Here is a 20,364-nt window from a genome sequence, read left to right on the forward strand (position 1 = left end):
CATAATTTAACAAAATGGAAGTATTAAAAATATTAATAAAAACTATAGTATAAATGTACTAAATGTATATAATTGAATAATTATAATAATATAATTAAATAATAGATCATATTAAATAACGTTGTATCAGAAAGGCTCGGAGGAAGTGAGATTTACTTTGGCCAATCACAGGTCAGCATGCTCTTGTCAGTCGCATATATTCCTCAGTTTGCCATATTTGGCCGCTTTTCTACCCTCACAATACTGTGATATTGTGCATGAATTGCAGTGGGAGGATCAGAAGCGCTCCCTAACATCTGATGGTCCATGTAAGTCCAAACAAGTGTTAAGCACAACACATGATGAAATGTTTCTGGTGGGCAGGGTCAAGGAATTTGTCATAGGAATGGCTGCAAGCTCTCATCTCACCCACTGCTCATGACATGCCACATTTCTCATAATTACCGAACAACAAAATATGAGCAGAAGGCAAAAAAAGCAAATGCATTCCATAACTAACATTCTTATCATTGCAGTTAATGGACTAATAGGCAGCGTGCTCATGTTGATGTATATCTGACAAGGGCTGCAGATGGCTGTAAGACAGCAGGACTTGAATTGATGAATAGGTTTAGACGGCATTTACCTTGAATTCACAAAAGAGATGCACACCTCCGCTCTCTCCTCTTTCACGGCTTTGATGAAGCCCACTCGTGCACATTTGTTTTATTTTTTCTGTCCTCCCATCTATTCATTCGTAGAAAGGAGAACACTATTTTTAGTTCTCTTGGAGCACACAAACTAAATGTGATCAAGAAATAAATGAATGGAAGAGTGGAAGCACACTTATTAATATTGTTAAAGGTCCCATGACATGGATTATTTTCTTTTTTTAACAGCGTCATTCATTGTAAACGCAGTTTAGGCAAGAGTACAGATATACTCGCGATGTGTGACAGCTCCGAAAAAAATAACGGGAGCATTCTTTGATCGCTCTCTGTAGTTAAATCACAATTTAAATAACAGATTTGTTTCATGCTACTAAGAGAAACAACGTAAAGTTGATATTTTAGTCACTGACTTGATTCACTGATGCATAAAACGTATTAAACGATTTACAAAGAAAGTCTGTGTGAACTTGAATAATTCTACACATCAGAAATCACTGATCACAGATCAGGCATTAATGAACACTGTTACTCACTGTTTGTGGCGATTCTGTCGAATCCATATCATAAAAGTCTGTTTGTAACACCTGTGCTGACATAGCGACTGAATTGTATGTAAATATTTGGGCGGGCAAAGCAGAGAAAGGGGAGGTAACATTTCTCCTTACAACGTCACAAAGAGGAGATTCAAGATCAGACCGTTTGAGCTTCCATTTTCTCAAAGGCAGAGAAAGATAGCAAAATCTCGATTTACACCGATTAGAATTTCTAGAAACTTGGGGACCATATACAGGCTAGGGGAACTCATATTAATGTTAAAAAACCTCAGAAAGTGAAAATTTCTTGTCATGGGACCTTTAACTAAATCTAAAATCGAATCTAATCTGAAAATATTGAATGAAAATAGAAAATAGAATGCTTAAATTGAAGTACTAATATTACTAAAATAAAGAAAAAATGACAAAAGCATATGAAAGATTACTCAAGCTTAAACTAAAATTAAAACTGTAAAAGCTAATTCAAAATATTAATAAATATTAGCTATACATAATATGAAAATAACATTCACTCAATTTCTCAAGCCTATTTCTGTGCCAGTTTTCCCAACCAGGTATGAAGTGAAAAAGTGACATGCCATAAAAGCTACCTCTTCCATGTTTATTCCAGTTTTTTTCCTACCAGTCTTGAGACACGAATGAACATCATGGGAGTAAATGTTTAAGTTTAACTCGTTCATTGTAATTTTCTCAGCTTTTGTAATTAATATCTATCATAGAGCTAAATGTAGTAATGAAACTGTCATTTATAGACTTGAGGCACTTGATTAACTGCTGTTTTAAAAGAAACAAAGGTACTACAATGTGTAATATTTGTTTAAATATGTAAAAATGTAAACAGGGCAGTCATTTTTTATAAAACAATTTTTGTTAATCAATGCTAATACTGAAAAACAGGCTGCTGATAGAACACTTTATAGATTTCTGCTGCATTAAGGCCCATTCACACAAATGATGGAATGGATAAATCATAGTATTCACTTACAGTGACCATTTTATCCAGCTGATGAACAATAAAAACATTGGCAGCCAATCAGAATCCACTCGACTTGAGCATTAACGAGGCAGATGGTGTAACTGCAGCTTGTGCTTATAATAAAGATAACATTATTGTGCGATGATGTGGACCAGCGTGGAATCTTATTGGTTGAAAACAACATAGTTATTGAACATCAGGTTGATTTTAATGATTTTACCAATTTGGTATGCATGCATATACAGTTGTACACAGCTTACCAGAGGCTCTTTCCTGCTTCAGGTAGTTCAGAGCTGGTTTGTGTTACTGTGGTACTGATAATATCACCCTTTCTGACGCCCTCAGGCTTCATGCTGGGAGTCTGTCTGTCTCTAGGTAGTTTGGACCTCAGGCGGTCCCTGAGTGCCTGTATTAAATTAGATTTATGCCCCCAGTTAAAAATAGCAGTCCCACCTTGCTGGTCATTAACGGAGCCTGGAATGGCTGCATCAATTGACATAGGTTTTAGGGCATTAGAAGTCATATTGTGCATTCTAGTACTGTGCATATTGATTAATTTTCATATTCCACCCACATCCTTTCTCTCTGTCCTGTTCTGGTTCCTTCCATTCATCCATCACACCTGCCTTCAGACCACCATGGTTTCCCTGGAGGGCTTATCTAAGGTGGTGGACCCATCCCAGTTGACGCCCGACTTCGAGGGCAGCCTGGACTACAACCACGAAGAGTGGATTGAGATCCGTGTGGCATTTGAAGACTTCACGGGCAACACTCGTCACCTGCTCGCCCGTCTGGAGGAGATGCAAGAAACGGTCACACGGAAAGACTTCCCGCAGGACTTAGAGGGAGCCCGGCGCATGATAGAGGAGCATGCAGCACTGAAGAAGAGGGTGATGAAGGCTCCTGTGGAGGAGGTGGACAGTGAGGGCCAGAGGCTGCTGCAAAGGATTCAAAGCAGCGAGAGCTATGCTAACCGAACTCTGCCAGTCCCGCCAGGGCAGAGAGAAGGGCAGGGACAGCCCAACGCAGACACCCAGGGCCTGGTGCCCCGTATTTCAGCCCTACTGGACAAATTGCACAGCACCAGGCAGAACCTGCATCAGTCTTGGCACGTCCGCAAGCTGCAGTTGGACCAGTGCTTCCAACTCAGGCTTTTCGAGCAGGATGCTGAAAAGGTGAGAACCACACATGCATACCTGTATAGACACAAAACTTTTAAAACCTAGAGGTAAATCCAATTTATTTATTTATTTATTTATTTTGGGATTTGGTCCAGTAGAAATTTGATGTTATGCAAGTTGATGCAGCTAACTTGTGTAGAGTGCAGAATATGCTTTAAATCAGTGGTTCTTAACCTTAAAGTTTCCCTTTTGTTAAACACAGTTTTCCAACCTCCTCACCATTTAGGATGATATTTATGTATTTATGACAAAGCTGCTTGTTTTATTAAACTTGCATTATTAACAGAAACGGGAAGTATTGATATATTAATTGAATGAACCATAATTCATTTTGTGATCCAGATGTTTTAAAAAAGGACATTATTTCATATTAAATCTTGACTTATCTATTTTATCGTTTTAATTTATATTATGATTAGATTATTTTAATATATTAATAATTTATTCATTGAAGTACTTTTAAGTCATCAGAAGGACCCTTTAGTTTGTTGAGGCCCCGGTCCCCTGGTTGAGAACCTTTGCTCTAAATTGAATCAAACCCTGTGTTTTCATTCTGTCTTGATCTACGCACATATTTACAAGTTCTCACTAATTCGTCTCAATGTTTCTCAAAGTGGGTGGAAGATTTGCATGTTGCTAGGAAACCAGCAGCTATTCTTTGCTCCTGAGAAACGGGTCATTTTTATGATTTTCTATTTTTACTCATTTTAGCTGTATGAACACAACGATGCACGTGCTAATACATAGATACACTTAACCTGCTTCCAGTCAAATGTGTGCCTGACCTGTGTGTGTATGTGTGTTTGTGTGTGATTGCTGTGTCTCTGCAGATGTTTGACTGGATCATGCACAACAAAGGACTGTTTCTTGCTGGATACACTGAGATTGGCAACAACCACCCCCATGCCATGGAGCTGCAGACCCAGCACAACCACTTTGCCATGAACTGCATGGTAAGGTTTCAACTAGGACAGTTGCATCACTACATGCATCCTGTAATGCCTTCACAATGTTTCTTTTACTAACTGACCAAACCAGGATTTTTTCTTTCATTTAATCAGAATAATAATGGAGTATAATGGAATAATGGTTGTAGTTTTTACAATGCAAGCATCGATTCTTTATTCAGTAATGGTGACTCATCGTATAATCAGAGATGGAGCATAAAGCATGATCCACCTAAGTGCTTCCTGTTTGGGTGGCTGCCCACCAGCTGTGGACCCTGTTAGGGGCATCCTTTAAAAAAAACCATTACTGTAGAGAGAAGTATTGATCACTTCCTGTTTAAAGAGGCAGGAGGAGGATGTAGGCATATTGAGCTCTGGCAAGTCTTCAAATGTTGATCTAAAAGTTTAATGACAGCATTAATTTACTTTTTATGTTATAAGCCACTACAGGGTATTTTCCAGAACCTTGTTGTTAATGTTTCATCACTGATTTTTTTCCTCCTCATAGGATATTTTTTTCTTTAAAAGGAGCCTCTAATGCTCTCCAAGGTTACATTTATTTTATTAAAACGACATTTAAACGATAATATTGCGAAATATTTAAAACAACCGTTTTTAAAATGCAATTTGTTCCTGTAATAATAAGTTCAATCTTCAGTTTCACATGATCCTTCAGAAATCATTCTAATATGCTGATTTGGTGCTCAAGAAACATTTCTTATTATTATCGATGTTGAAAACAGTTATGCTGCTTAATTTTTGAGTGGAAACCATGATATTTCTGCCACTTTTGCCTTTACGGTTTTTGCCTTTGGCTGAAATGAAGTATTAAAAAATCCAACTTTTAACTGGTAAAATATCTTCTAGAATAAAGTCCCAGTGTCACTTTATTAATAATAAGGGTTACTTGAGAGAAAACAGAGACAAAGAAAACAAAGGCATGTTCATTTTCAGTGAGCACTTTTAAAATTTTGTTATTCATGTTCAGATTATGTTGTAATGCTTTGTTATTGATCAGAAAGTAATCAGACTTGCACACTACTGATCTTCTCCTGATGTATGACTTGCATATTAAACAGACAAGAATCTGCTGGGATGTATAGTGTTGTGTTTTGTGAACAATCCATTCTGAAGCAGTTTTCAAAATGTGATCTTGTGAAATGGTGAACCAGATGAAACTGGTTGATACTATGAAGTTTTATGCTATAGCCAGTAAACAATAAATGGCTAATATTAAAATTCTATACTAAAAACTTTAATCATTAATCATTTTGTATTGGCATTGTGTTGGTTAGTAATATTTTCCATCTCCCACAGAATGTTTACGTAAACATAAACCGCATCATGTCGGTGGGGAACCGTCTGCTGGAGGCGGGCCACTACGCGTCTCAGCAGATCAAACAGATCTCAGGTCAGCTGGAGCAGGAGTGGAAAGCCTTTGCTGCTGCGCTGGACGAGAGGAGCGCCCTGCTGGAGATGTCTGCTACTTTCCACCAGAAATGCGACCAGGTTAGAGAGAACGCTTGCAACGTCTTTTCTTAATGAAGACTGATACCAGTGAGGACTCAGCACAAAGATCAGTGTGTGTGTGAGAGTGAATTTCAATGGATTTCAAATGCTGTTAAAAGTGAGTGATAATCAGACTTAGGCTTTGATTCATTTGGAATAACAAATGAATCAACAGCAAGAAATCCAAAGACAAAATAATTTCAGAAAAGAGAATGCAAGATCTGTCTTAAGACCTTGTGAACTGCCTACCGCCTACATAGACAACTGCCTTCTAGATAAAGGTCTTCAAACCTCTCATAAGTCTTTAAATAGATGACAGCTTATAATACAAACTGATTTTAAAGGTGTTTGATGGTTGCTAAGCTATTGAGTGAAAACAATTATTTTAAGCAGTTTTATAGGTGTTTTTAATAATCAAATATATTTCTTTACTAAGCCCTTTATTTGGATTTGTCAATAATTCCTAATCCTTCCTGAAAGTGAAATACCACTTATTTCAAAATGTGGGAAAAGCATATTTGAGAGACTGCAGTAGAGAGCACATAATAATTTTTCCTTAAAAAATATTCCTCTCACACATGGAGTGTTTTTTTTTTGTTTTGTTTTTTTAGAGGAGCTACATCAACAACATATCTCCCTTCCAGAGATTTCTTTTCCTTTAAGCATCACCACAGCTGCCAGTCAAAAGGCTGTCTGGTTTTGGCTGTCCTCATGCATGAGATTCTGTTTGAGCTGAACCAGACTCTGAGCCCCGTTCTGCTCTTCATCTCTGAAGAAGAGTGAGATAAGATGAAAGACAATTTGATTTGAATTGATATTCAGAGTGCGGCATATGAACCATGTCTCCTGCGTTTGCCCTTTTTAGTTTTAATTCATTCCATTTCCTTTGATGTCAGAGGACTGTATGGACATAATTTACTGGAATATACAATCAGATGTGCACAAAATGTACAACATTGTGATGAGAGTTATGAGATGTTCAATTTAGAACTTGCCTTTATTTTAAAGTGAATTTTTAACGTACATGCTGTTTTAAGGTCTTTGAATGAATTTTTATGAAGATATCGGCTAAAATCACGTTCTGAGGAGAAAATTATGTTAAGAAATAACTTTGTATGTCTAAGTGCACTTTAGATGGAAAAACAAACTGTACAGATTTTCTTCAAAGCTAGTGTAGAATAGTAATATAGCAACGCTTTGAAGATTAAACCAAATAAGTTGATCTGATCTAGTTTTTGGCACTAACAGATCTAGTCCATTACCTTATGGCTGTTCATTACTGTTTCTTTTATTATAAGGGGCTTGATATTATTGTTATTTTGTCATTGTAAGTGTATGTGTGTTTGTGTCTCTCTGCAGTACATGAGCAATGTGGACTCATGGTGTAAAGCATGCGGGGAGGTGGATCTGCCCTCTGAGCTACAGGACCTAGAAGACGCCATCCACCATCACCAAGGCCTGTATGAGCAGATCACCGCTGCCTACTCTGAGGTACCATGTCTCGAAATCACTTAATTGCCAGGCACCTTTGAAAAACCATACAAATGTACTGATCCCAAAGTAAATGGTACTTGCACATTATAGCAATTACAGGCACGTCTAAAGTGGCAATTTTAGCTAATTATATTTATTATAAAGTGCAGTGCTATAAAGAGTTACAATGCATGTGACAATACAACTTCATTTAGTCTATTAGGGTTGTGCAATTGTTTTCTCATCATTGTCCCGCTCTTTCCCAGGTGAGCCAAGATGGGAAAACCTTATTGGACAAACTTCAGCGCCCCTTGACCCCTGGCAGCACTGATTCGCTGACGGCTTCCGCCAATTACTCCAAAGCTGTGCACCATGTTTTGGACATTATCCATGAGGTTCTGCATCACCAGAGGCAGCTGGAGAACATCTGGCAGCACCGCAAGGTCCGGCTGCATCAGCGTCTGCAGCTGTGTGTATTCCAGCAAGATGTTCAGCAGGTAAAACACACATATTCATTCACCTGAAAATACCACACTAGATCCGTGTGGGTCCAAGTGTGGTACTGAGAACTACATGTGGCATTTCATAATACCCTTGGGGAATGATTTAAAAAGCATCAAGATGATACAATAGGATGGAAGGATGTGAGAGGACATACAAAGGAAAGGAAGTAGAGTCTGCACGAATAGCTGAAAGGACTCCATAGACAGCTGAGCTGTGTTGCCAAAGTTATGTTGTAATTTTTGTTGTCCCTAACATAAAATTTTAGCAGTCAGTATCAGTTAGATCCCCCTATTTTTTTGATAGTAATTTTTATATACACACAACTATTTTTATTATAATTTTTGGTAATTGTTTTTTTTTTCTTAATAAATGAAATACAAATGTATATAGCTTTCAAATAAAAAAATTTAGATTTTCCATGTTCCATAATTTAATGAATTTGAATAATAATTAAAATCTTAATTAAAAAAATGAAGCAATATAAAATAATATATAAAGTTTATATAAAAAATTATTGACTAATATAATAAAATAAAATAAATATAATTGATTTAAAAATGCAAAATATTAATATTTTCATTTATGATGTAATATGGCACATAATTTGACAAGTTGTGTCCTTTGTAAACACTTGCTGCCTTTTTTGTTTTTATTTTTTTATTTTTTTACTACCGATAGTACCGCGACGAGAGCTTCGCCACTCGATAGCATGTCAGCTGATCGAGCTGAATAATGCTGTTGTGATCTGCAAACACTGCTCACCCCTGGTGGAGTTTATGATTATTAAGAGCCGGCCGTTCTATCTGCCGAGGGAATATACTGCCATACTGCTCATCTTGGTTTACGTTCCCTCGAACAACAGCAACAGGAACGATGCACTAAATGAACTGTAACAGCACATTAGTGAGCAGCAGACAGCACACCCTGATGCTTTTCTCATCATAGCTGGGGATTTCAACCATGCTGACTTAAAGAGTGTGTTTCCAAAAATACACCAACACATACACTTTCCAACACGAGGTAAAAACATTTTAGACTTTGTTTACACCACAAAGAGAGGAGCTTACAAACCCCTCCCCCTTCCCCACCTCGGTGCCTCAGACCACATCACTGTCATGCTAATGCCTGCATACAGACCACTCATTTAAGTCACCAAACCAGTTCAAAAACAGATTCAAGTGTGGCCGGAAGGATCGTCAGAGGCTCTTCAAGACTGCTTTGACACAACTGACTGGAATATGTTTAAGCAGGTTGCCACATGCAATAACACTACTGACCTCCAGGAGTACTCAGAGACTGTCACTGCCTACATCAACAAGTGTATTGATGATGTAACAGTCACAAAAACCATCACTGTCCGGGCCAACCAGAAGCCATGGATGACAGGGGAGGTCTACAGACTCCTGAAGACTCGGAACACTGCATTCAGAGCTGGAGATGAGGTGGGCCTGAGAACAGCCAGGGCCAACCTGTCCCGCGGCATCAGAGAGGCTAAGAGACCGCACTCTGGGAGGATAGCTCATCAATTCAGCGACAGCAGAGACACTAGGAACCTGTGGCAGGGGATACAGACCATTACGGACTACAAGCCCCCACCATGGACCTGTGACAGCAACATCTCTCTACTGAACGAGCTGAACACCTTCTTCGCTCGCTTTGAGAAACAAAACAGCTCCCCAATGCACAGAAGACTCCACCTTCTCTCGGCGACCAGGTGATGACGCTGACCCCGGACAGCGTGAGGAGATCCTTCAGCAAAGCTCCGGGTCCCGACAACATTCCTGGGCATGTACTGAGAGACTGTGCAGCAGAACTCACTGATGTCTTCACAGACATTTTCAACATCTCACTTAGGCTGTTGTTCCCACATGTTTCAAAACTACCACCATCATTCCAGTTCCGAAGAAGCCACCTCCATCCTGCTTCAATGACTACCGTTCTGTTGCACTTATTCCCATCCTCATGAAGTGCTTTGAACGGCTAGTCATGTACCACATCAAGTCTTCCCTCCCCCACTCCCTGCACCCCTTCCAGTTTGCATATCGGTCCAACCAGTCGACCGATGATGCCATCGCCACTGCCGTCCACTCAGCACTCAAATATATAGACAAAAAGGACTCGTACGTCAGAATGCTGTTCATAGACTTCAGTTCAACATTCAGCACAATCATCCCTCAACAGCTCATTCACAAACTGGTCAAGCTGGGGCTCAACACTTCGCTGTGCAACTGGCTGTTGGACTTTCTGACTGGAAGACCTCAGGAAGTACGGGTCGGCAGCAACACATCCAGAACCATCACACTGAACACTGGGGCCCCCCAAGGATGTGTGCTGAGCCCCTTTTCTTCACTCTGCTGACCCACGACTGCACACTGTCACACAACTCCAACCTCTTGATTAAGTTTGAGGATGACACGACTGTGGTGGGTCTCATTAGCAACAAGGATGAGACAAACTACATGCGCCTGGCCGGGTGGTGCAGTGACAACAATCTCTCTCTGATTGTGGAGAAGATGAAGGAAATTGTTGTAGACTTCAGGAGAGCGCACAATCAGCATGCTCCTCTGACCATCAATGGTGCGACTGTGGAGAGAGTGAGCAGCACGAAGTTCCTGGGTGTGCACATCACAGAGGACCTCTCATGGACCAACAACACTGCAGCACTGGCCAAGAAATCACAACAGCGTCTCTGCTTCCTCCGCATCATGTACACCTCCCATCATGTACACCTTCTACAGAGGCATCATCGAGAACATCCTGTCGAGCTGCATCACTGTGGTATGGCCCCTGCAACGCGTCCTGCCGAAAGACTCTGCAACGCATAGTGAGAGCAGCTGAGAAGATCATTGGTGTCTCTCTCCCCTCTCTCCAGGACATTTATTGAACCCGTCTCACCCGCAAAGGTCTCTGCATTGCAGGTGATCCCACCCACCCGTCACACAGCTGAAGGACAGCTTCATTCATCAGAACTTGCCCCCCTGTCCTTCTTCTGCCCCAGGCACCACTGAACTATGAACCCCCCCCCCCCAGATCCCACATCCCCAGGACCTTCCACCCCCCCCACTAACTTACGATGACATGCACCAGTCACTTTGTGCAGCATTGGACTGCTCACTACCTCATTCACCATGGAACTGATGTCATTCTACCACCTCATCAGTCAGTTTAAATAAAATAACTGCTCTTGAGCCCTTTGTCACTTTAATCAGACTGAATAAGGTTTTTTTTTTTTTTGGCACTAAAAATCTTTTTATCTGCTCTGTTTGTTCACTTCACTGGTTTGCACTCTATCTGCCATGTGCCTTGTGCTGCTTTATTTAACTTTATTTTTATTTTTATTGTGTTTTTTACATTCCCTTATTGTATAGTTGTATCTTATATTTTATATTCGATCTAGATTTTTAGGCTCTACTGTTAGTGTTGTCTGTATGCACTGGGGGTCTGAGAGTAACGCAATTTCGATTCTCTGTATGTATGTACTGTACATGTGGAAGAATTGACAATAAAGCAGACTTGACTTGATTGAGGAAAAAAAAAAAAAAGTTATTTTTTATCAAGTGTCGACTTGATACTAAGTTTCAGTACTTTTTATACCCCTCAGTGTACTGAAAAGTGCGGACATTTTTTTGTTTTGTTTTTGGAGATTTCCACATTCATACTTCTGGGCAGACTTTAGTTTAGCATGTAATTAATGTTACCACTGCCTCTTTAATACAGGAGAGAAAACGCCACCACAACATCTTGGCTCAACTTCCCTGAGATTGTATTTGTTTACACACAAACCGAAATAGTCACGCATAATTTAAAGTAAAGGACAAGCCACTGCCGTAGCTTTATACTAGACATCTCTCTATTGTACACTGTATTCAGAGGTTCAAGGCTAGTTTATTGGTGCAGAGATTGTGGTTTTCTGCAGCGAGGTGTTTGGCCGAGAGAATGCAGAATGGCTAATTCTGTGGCTGAGGGAAAGTGTTGCCATGGAAACCACTATTCAGGTGCTGGGGATGCGATGAACTGCAGAGAGGGAGAGCTAGACTGTGAACGACACCTTTATGCTTAAATTTTTCTGTCTTGGACCCTGCAGTATCGCCTGTCATGGTACCTTGGTACCCATTATCTGACAGGACACATTCTCACCTAGAAAAGAACTGGAAAGCTCTGCTGCATATTCATTTCATTTTTTCCCTCTTGTGTGCACTGTGTGTGTGAGTAGGTTCTTGATTGGATTGAGAACCACGGTGAGGCGTTTCTCAGCAAACACACAGGAGTGGGGAAATCTCTACATCGCGCTCGAGCCCTGCAGAAACGTCATGAAGACTTTGAGGAAGTTGCTCAGGTTTGCCACCCTAAAGTCTCCCCTTCCCTTCAAGATTCTCTGTATTCTTCCAATTAAGTCAAAAGCACAGCTAATAAGGAGTCATTAAACATAATATAACACACAAGGTCTTTCCCAACTATACATTTTTAACAGTGCTGGGTAGATTACTTACAAATTATAGCGTGAAATTGATTACAAATTACATGATGGAAATTGTAGTTAGTAATGTAATCTATTAGATTACAAATTTTAGGTAATGCATTCTGACTACTTTTTTGATAACTCTTAGATTACTTTTACAAAACTTGTTTATCACAGTTTTGAATAGGAATATTTTATTGATTACAATAATACAAAGAGAAGGAAAATATGTTATATCCTTTGTGAGAGTGGAGTGCAACATAGAGTGCATTCAGCATGGGGTTTGTGAAGGAACTGCAGGGTTTTGTGAATTGTTGAAAGTGGTTAAATTAAATTATAAAAGTGCATCATTAAAACAATAAGTCCTTTCAGTATAACAATATTTGAACACTAAAAGTATAAAGATTTTGTTTGTGTACCTGCATGTCAATCTGACCATTAACCAACATCAGAGAACTCTGAAAGTAAATGATTGAAATATTAAAGAGGGAATTCAAGTAAATATTTTAGGTCAAAATAATGTATGAATATGTTATCACGTAATCCCAAAAAAAGTTATTTTAATATTACTGTGAGCATTTTAAAAAGGAATATAATTAATTAAAATGACTTAATTTTTGGAATCCGAATAAAGGGAAAGCTCACCCAAACATTTTTGTCATTTACTCACCCTCAAGTCATTCCAAACCTGTATAAGTTTCTTTCTTGTTTTGAACACAAAAGAAGATATTTTTGAAGTTTTGAAGAACCAAACAGTTATTGGCCCCCCCACTGACTTCCATAGTTAGGGAAAGAAATACCGTAGAAGTCAAAGGGGACCATCAACTGTATGATTACCAACATTCTTCAAAATATACTCTTTTATGTTCATCAGAAGACAGAAACTCATACAGTGAATGACATGAGGGTGAGTAAATGATGGCAAAATGTTCATTTTCGGGTGAACTATGCCTTTAAGTAATCCATTTAACATGAAATGAGTTATACCTGAACACTGCTAGTAGACTAGTAAATGTGTTATTTTTAGCTTTATGTAAATTATTTTATTTTTTCTACACCGTCATGTTGACTAGTGACAGAACTACTGGACTAGTCACTACTAAAATCCATTGAAGCAAAATATTCTTACTGGTTGGCATGAGGATCATAATCATAGTCCACATATGTCTCCTCTTTATCAGAATACATACACCAATGCTGATAAGCTGCTTGAAGCTGCAGAGCAGCTGGCCCAGACAGGTGAGTGTGACCCGGAGGAGATCTATCAGGCCGCCCATCAGCTGGAGGACCGGATCCAGGACTTTGTAAGGCGTGTGGAGCAGCGAAAAGTCTTGCTAGACATGTCAGTGGCTTTCCACACCCATGTTAAGGAGGTAAGAACTAGGGATGGTTGAGTAGTTCCATCTAAATTTACAGAATAGTAATTTTAAGTTTTTTTGCAGTCGTGCAAAAAAGGATTGAACCAAAAAATGCAACCTCTCAGTTTCAGCACATGTTAAACTGTCTGTTTGTTAAAATCCTCTCAGGAAAGTTAAACTCTTTGTCTTCAAATTCATGTTTTTAAAGCACCTCTGGGGAGCATATCCCCAACAACCATCAAAGCGCTGCTTTTGTATCAAATTCACCACCTTCAACAATAAACTTCAAAACAGTTCGCCTGAGGCCTCAGATCGCCTGCTCTGAGCAATGTTCTCGGTTTTATGCATAATGTGGAGGGTTTTTTTTAACTACTGTGATTTTTGTGCCTTAAACTGATGCAGATATTTAGCTAGCTTATTTATTATTTATTTATTATCTTTTGTGTGCACCATGAGAATGTCAAGTAAAAAATATTTTAGATGGACATTCAACCCAGTTATGAAAGCGTGTACACGCTTTTACACATTTGCACCCGAACCACATACATTAACACTCAATATCAGATAAGAAATTAGAAACTAAATTAAATATGGGATGAATGTGCAAAATATGCTAAATTAATGTGCAATTTAAATAATAATGTAGAGCTCTCTAAACAAAGTAAAAAGTGATTAATGCATGTGTCTTTTGTGCATAGCTGTGGACGTGGCTGGAGGAGTTGCAGAAGGAATTGTTGGACGATGTGTATGCCGAGTCAGTGGAGGCTGTTCAGGACCTGATCAAGCGTTTCGGGCAGCAGCAGCAGACCACACTGCAATTCACTGTAAATGTCATCAAAGAGGGAGAAGATCTCATTCAACAACTCAGGTGTCCTTTCCTTTCATGTCTCCTCCTGCAACAAATCCTTTAATGTTGTGTACCTCAAGTTTGATTCCATTGAAGTATGGTCTGTAGCATTAGTGTGAAAGCCATCTTTTGAAATCTTACACACACCAAGGAGCCAACTAAGGGGTTTTAAGTTTGCAGTCTGAAGCCTAGAGTGAGAGACTGTGTTCCACCAAATAATACACAGACTTATCTTCAGCGGTTCCTCACAAACAACAGAACCAGTTAACAAATATATATATACATATATATATATATATATATATATATCTCTAGCACCACTTACTCTTCAAGTAATAGAAGAATCGTTAAAGGGGACATAAGATGCCCATTTTCCACAAGTTGATATGATTCTTTAGGGTCTTAATGAAAAGTCTGAAACATAATTTGGTTAAAATTTCTCAGCAGTAGTGTAAAATAACACCCTTTTTACTTTGTCTAAAACAGCTCTGTTCACAGCGACTCGTTTCGGTGCTTGTCCCTTTAAATGCTAATGAGCCCTACTCACCCCACCCCTCTCTTCCATGGGGTGACGAGCTATTAATTAACGGAACTTGCTAACTAGCACACTATTATGAAAGTTGATTTGCAAAGATTAATAAAAAATAAAAAAAAACATATACTCACTTCCTCTGTAGGTGAAGCTCGATCACAAATTATTTGCACAAACATAAACACATTTAGGTAGATTGGGGCGCATTCCCTTTAAAAACAAAAGTTATTTACTGCGTCTTCAGCCGCTCAGATCTCGGAAGTAAATTACATTCAACAACAGAACACCTCGATCGCTCCGGAGACATTCTTGTCTACTCCTGCTCCAGCACTGAAACAATGGCGGACTGTTGACAGCTCACTTAGGGCAGGTCTATACTGAAATGCTAGTGTCTGTCTACAGTCTTGGGACTGGTCTGGGCCTGTGTGACATCACTCGGACAAGAATCTGTGAACGGCTTGATGAGGATTTTTAAAAAAGCACTTGGTGGATTTTTATCATTATATGGTGGTTGTGTACACACAGTGCCAACAAATTTTTTTAAACACCATGTAAAAGTGAATTACATCTGATGTCCCCTTTAATTTAGTTCTCAAGTGTAATCGAAATTCTATTCAGAATTGTGTTTGTACTTGAGCAAACCATTAGTCATCCTCGCTTGATCAAACCTTTGGATGGTTCAAGCACTCATTTGGCCCCATCTGCCATCATCCACTTTGCATTTGGTATACTGTGCTCTCTTTACTTTACTGTAACTTGGTGAGAGACTTGATGCCCAGTGCTAGAGCTGGCGGTCGGTCACATGTATAGTCTGCATGTGGGAAGGGCTGCAGCAGCAGAAGAATGTGAAGACTGAGATTCAGTAAAGCTGGATGCTTCAACAGAAAGTTAAGAAGGCGAAGGAGAAGAAGAGAGCACCAGAGGCTGTTTGGAGTGGAGTCTCTCAGCCCCCTCAGGGCAAAGTCACTGCTCTGCTTCCAGCCGCTCTCAAGTGTTCAGCTTTGCCACATTTCATCAGTACAACTCTGAATCCCTGACTACCAGCACTACTGCAGTGGGCTGCACAGCACTGCAAAATAACAAGATATTCAGGGCTTGAGCAATGGTTTGATGCATCTCAAATGACTTATTTTCATTACATAATGTCATTTTATAATAATGGGTTTAGAGTTTTGAGGAAACATATTGGAGTTTGACTGAGATGAGCCAGAAAAGAGATGTTTAACCACAAACCACAGAAGAGGAAAGATATTACTGTCAAAAAGAAAAAAAAGATAAATGTACAATAATAGATGCATTTGATTTGTTAAATAAAAAATATATTTTATTGAATATTCTATGTTATATATGAAATTATATGAAATAATAAATTTTATTTTCATATAGTAACTGGTGCAATTAATCATTAAGGAATTAAATATGATTAAGTCATATGCTGATAAATTAACAGTTTTAGATATTTGCATATTTGATTAATTGAAATTAATTCAACGTATAAGCATATCGTTTAAATTAGATTTAGCTTCATTAGTTGATCCACATGCACCAGTTATTAATTTATAATTGTAAAAATATATTTTAAACATAATTTATATTCATTATTTATTTATTAATTATTAATTATACTTAATTAAATTAATACTTAATAAAGTAGTATGTATTTTTTTAATATGTTATATAATTTGCAGTAATAATAGTAGTTTATACAAATTATACATTTTATTTTATATAGAAAATAATGTAGGAATATATATAAAATTTATATAAACCTGTAAATGTTGATAACTGGCTAATTGAAATTAATTATATATATATATATATATATATATATATATATATATATATTGTGTTTTATGTATGAAATTATATTTTAACATTTATATATTCAACTTTTCAACTTTTTGTATAATAACTAATGCAGTTTGACCTGTCAGTTTAACAGGCACTCTGCATTTCTCTTAGTTTAAGCTTTTCTTTTTTGACATGTGGCTTAATTCTCCTCCTCCTCCGCTTGCAAATTGCTCTCTACACATGTGATTTTGAGGATGGCTATTCCTCCATGTGCACTGTCTCTCTCTCGCTCTGCTGTTCTCTCTTCCTCTAGTGTCTTACATAATCCTGCTTTCATAAGCGCCCAGTTAAGTATGCAGAGGTAATACTTAAAGCCCAAGAGCCCAGAGGTACAAACAGAAAGGTCCCCACCACACACTAAAACACAGAATGCCTGCACCGCAGAGATATTACGCACTTACACAAGCTCTCCAACTCACACACAAGAGGTATCCGGATCTCAGCATCGCACTCAGTTACTCACATTACAGACAAAGTATTTATGTCTAATCTAATCTCAAACCCCAGCCTGTGTTGTGGTTATGAATCGGTGATGAAAGTGTTAATTATTCTTTTATTCTGTATGAAGTCCACTCAGTCACGCAAGCCTTGCAGTATGATAAAAGCACATCACCATGGGAACAGACTTTCTGCAACGATCCATCAGCATCTATTAAAGCGAAGGCCTTTATTCCCCCGAAAACTGTGATGTTACTTTATTACGCCATTTGTTTTTAATCCGCTTGTGTCCTTTCAGACGGGATGAAAGAACTCTTCCGTCTTTTTCTATCCCTTACAGACTAATTTGAAACTGTTGCTTCCTTGTACCCCCCCCCTCCCCCCAATCACCCTCTTACAATTATTACTAGCTAAAGCTGTCCCTGATAATTAACCTTTTTAATGAAAAGAGGATAATGTTGCATATTTTACATATTATCTTTCCAATGGGCTTGTAATCCTCTCTCCCATAACGCTTTTAGGACCGTATAATTTCAATTTTTTTTAATGAATTTTTAATCTCATTAGTGCTGGCTTTTTGTTTTATTACATTTAAATTTCAAGCCTGAAGTCACATCCTCTTTCGCACCCTAATATTTGTCTGTTTTCGTTAGTTTTAGGTTCAGTATTCTGCTGATCATTTACTTATATCCCACGGAGATTAGAGCTGCACAATGAAACTAAAGTTTTTTTCTTTCAAACCCCTTTTCCACCAGCAATGCTGAAGTGTTGTGCTGCACTTTATTTTTTCTCTCGGTCTAAAATAAAACTATTTTGATATTATCTAAATTAATAGCTGTGAATATTGTTACGTGTTTACATCAAATGCATATTCTGATGGGAAAAAGATGTTGAATCAAATTACTTTAGATGATAAAATAGAATCTCAAATAGCAAATTGATTGTGAATGTGACAAAAACATTTTTTATTTACAATCCTATTTGCCATTTGAAAACTTATTTTTAGTAAATAAGCAAAACAGATTCACAAAACTGTATTAAATGCAAGATAACAGTTTGAAGTCCAATGACTGTCTTCCTCAAAAAACCAATTCATTTTCGATCAGAGCTCATAGTGAGTTTCTCTGTTCATCTAAAATGTTTTTAAATTACAAATATTATCTGAAGTGGTAGATACAAATTTTGGAAGCTACTGAACCAAATGAGTTGAACATTTGCAGAAGTATTAAAAACAATAATAATGGATCAGTCCAACAGATTCATGAATCAGTATCAACACTCAGGACTCATGAGGTATAACAACTTGAAGTCATTTTTTATCCTTACTGATTCCTTGTTTTGACCCCACTCAATCCATAAATTGTGCCTGTTTAAACAAAGTACAAACGGAGAAAAAAGCAAAAATTGATAAGATTCCATGAAACTTGGGCTTGAAAATTCCTAACATTCCTAACATTTATTACAGTTTTGACTTTCCCAAAGGACATTATTGTAAGAAGTAGATGTTTCTTCCTGTATCCCTTGCATACACCAAACAAATGTAGATTTGTTGTAATGGCTCTTCCTGCAGAGACTCGGCCATCTCCAGCAATAAGACCCCTCACAACAGCTCCATCAACCACATCGAGAGCGTCCTGCAGCAGCTGGATGAGGCTCAGGCTCAGATGGAGGAGCTCTTCCAGGAGAGGAAGATCAAACTGGAGCTTTTCCTTCGGCTCAGGATCTTTGAGAGGGATGCCATTGATGTGAGTTCACTGTATACTTGATCAAGTGTCTGTGGGGGGACAGTGTGGTTTAAAGAAATAATTCACTGATGTCAATCATTTACTCACCCTCATGTCATTACAAACCCATATGATTTTTTTGTTGTTGAGGATACTCAAATCCACTCAAATTAGTTTTCGTTGTATGGGAAATAGCAGCCAGTATTTTTCTGTTCTACAGAAGTCGTCATCTTAACGGGTTTGGAATTAATGAGAGTAAATAATGACAGAATCTTCATTTTGAGTGGGCTGTTCCTTAAACTAGGGCAATGTTCCCTTCAGCACACAGTTTGCTTCCCCCTGATGTCTAATATGATTTGCAAGCAATTAATAAGCAGCAGTCTTCAAGGATGATCTGCACCCAAAAGTAATTACTCTCTTTCTTTGGTTTGCATGCTTTGCAGAAACACACACTCAGAGAGAGTTTATAAAGTGATGGAGGACGTTACACACACTTTGCCCTAAACATATAAGAGCAAGTCAGGACAGGTCATTTTGTTTCTTGTCTGGGGTGACGTCGCATTAGTAATGGCATCTGTGACTCTCAGATTGCGCTCATTTATTCTGTCTTATTTTTCAGATTATCTCCGATCTGGACTCGTGGAATGAGGAGCTGTCACAGCAGATGAATGACTTCGACACAGAGGACCTGACGCTGGCCGAACAGAGACTGCAGCACCACGCTGATAAAGCCCTGACCATGAACAACCTTGCCTTTCACGTCATTCACCAGGGCCAGGAACTGCTGCAGTACGTCAACGAGGTGCAGGCGTCTGGTGAGTCAAATGTGCCAATATTGGCTTTTGATTATATATACATAATAGCTACTTTCACTTTGAGTTTGGGGTTAGTATTTTTTATTTTTTTTTGTATGAAATTAATACATTTATTCAGCAAGGATGGATAACTTTTACTGAAAGTGACATTTGTAATGTTTTCATATAAATGCTGTTCTTTTAAACTTTATATTCAATAAGGAATCCTGAAAAAAATTATAATAATAAAAAAAAAAAAAAGAATATTAGGCAGCTCAGCTGTTTTTAACATTCATATTAATAAGAAATGTTATTGTGCACCAAATCAGCATATTACAATGATTTCTGAAGGATTATGTGACACTGAAGACTGGAGTAATTACTGCAACAACAAAAAAACAGCTTTACCATCACATGAATAAATTACATTTTAAAATATTTTAACATTAAAAACCTTGTTTTACTTCTATTTTGTAATAGTATTTTGCAATATTACTGTTTTGATCTTTTGAAATTGAGCTTTATACATCATCTGAAAGCTGAATAAATAAGCTTTCCATTGATGTA

At 38.2% G+C, this 20,364-nt stretch overlaps 1 protein-coding gene across 7 annotated transcripts in view; it reads left to right on the forward strand.

Annotated features, from left to right (window-relative positions):
- Positions 1 to 20,364, forward strand: part of LOC132145391 (triple functional domain protein) — a 104,511-nt gene that overhangs the window by 55,194 nt on the left and 28,953 nt on the right. For all 7 annotated transcript variants that reach the window (XM_059556398.1, XM_059556393.1, XM_059556394.1 and 4 more), the window contains 10 exons: positions 2,813 to 3,355; positions 4,192 to 4,314; positions 5,626 to 5,817; positions 7,177 to 7,308; positions 7,557 to 7,787; positions 12,008 to 12,130; positions 13,435 to 13,626; positions 14,310 to 14,479; positions 18,850 to 19,024; positions 19,623 to 19,818. In XM_059556398.1, coding sequence (XP_059412381.1) covers positions 2,813 to 3,355; positions 4,192 to 4,314; positions 5,626 to 5,817; positions 7,177 to 7,308; positions 7,557 to 7,787; positions 12,008 to 12,130; positions 13,435 to 13,626; positions 14,310 to 14,479; positions 18,850 to 19,024; positions 19,623 to 19,818 — 2,077 coding nt within the window. The remainder of the gene's footprint in view (positions 1 to 2,812; positions 3,356 to 4,191; positions 4,315 to 5,625; positions 5,818 to 7,176; positions 7,309 to 7,556; positions 7,788 to 12,007; positions 12,131 to 13,434; positions 13,627 to 14,309; positions 14,480 to 18,849; positions 19,025 to 19,622; positions 19,819 to 20,364) is intronic.

The sequence above is a fragment of the Carassius carassius genome, chromosome 8, assembly GCF_963082965.1.
Source record: "Carassius carassius chromosome 8, fCarCar2.1, whole genome shotgun sequence".
NCBI lineage: Eukaryota > Metazoa > Chordata > Actinopteri > Cypriniformes > Cyprinidae > Carassius > Carassius carassius.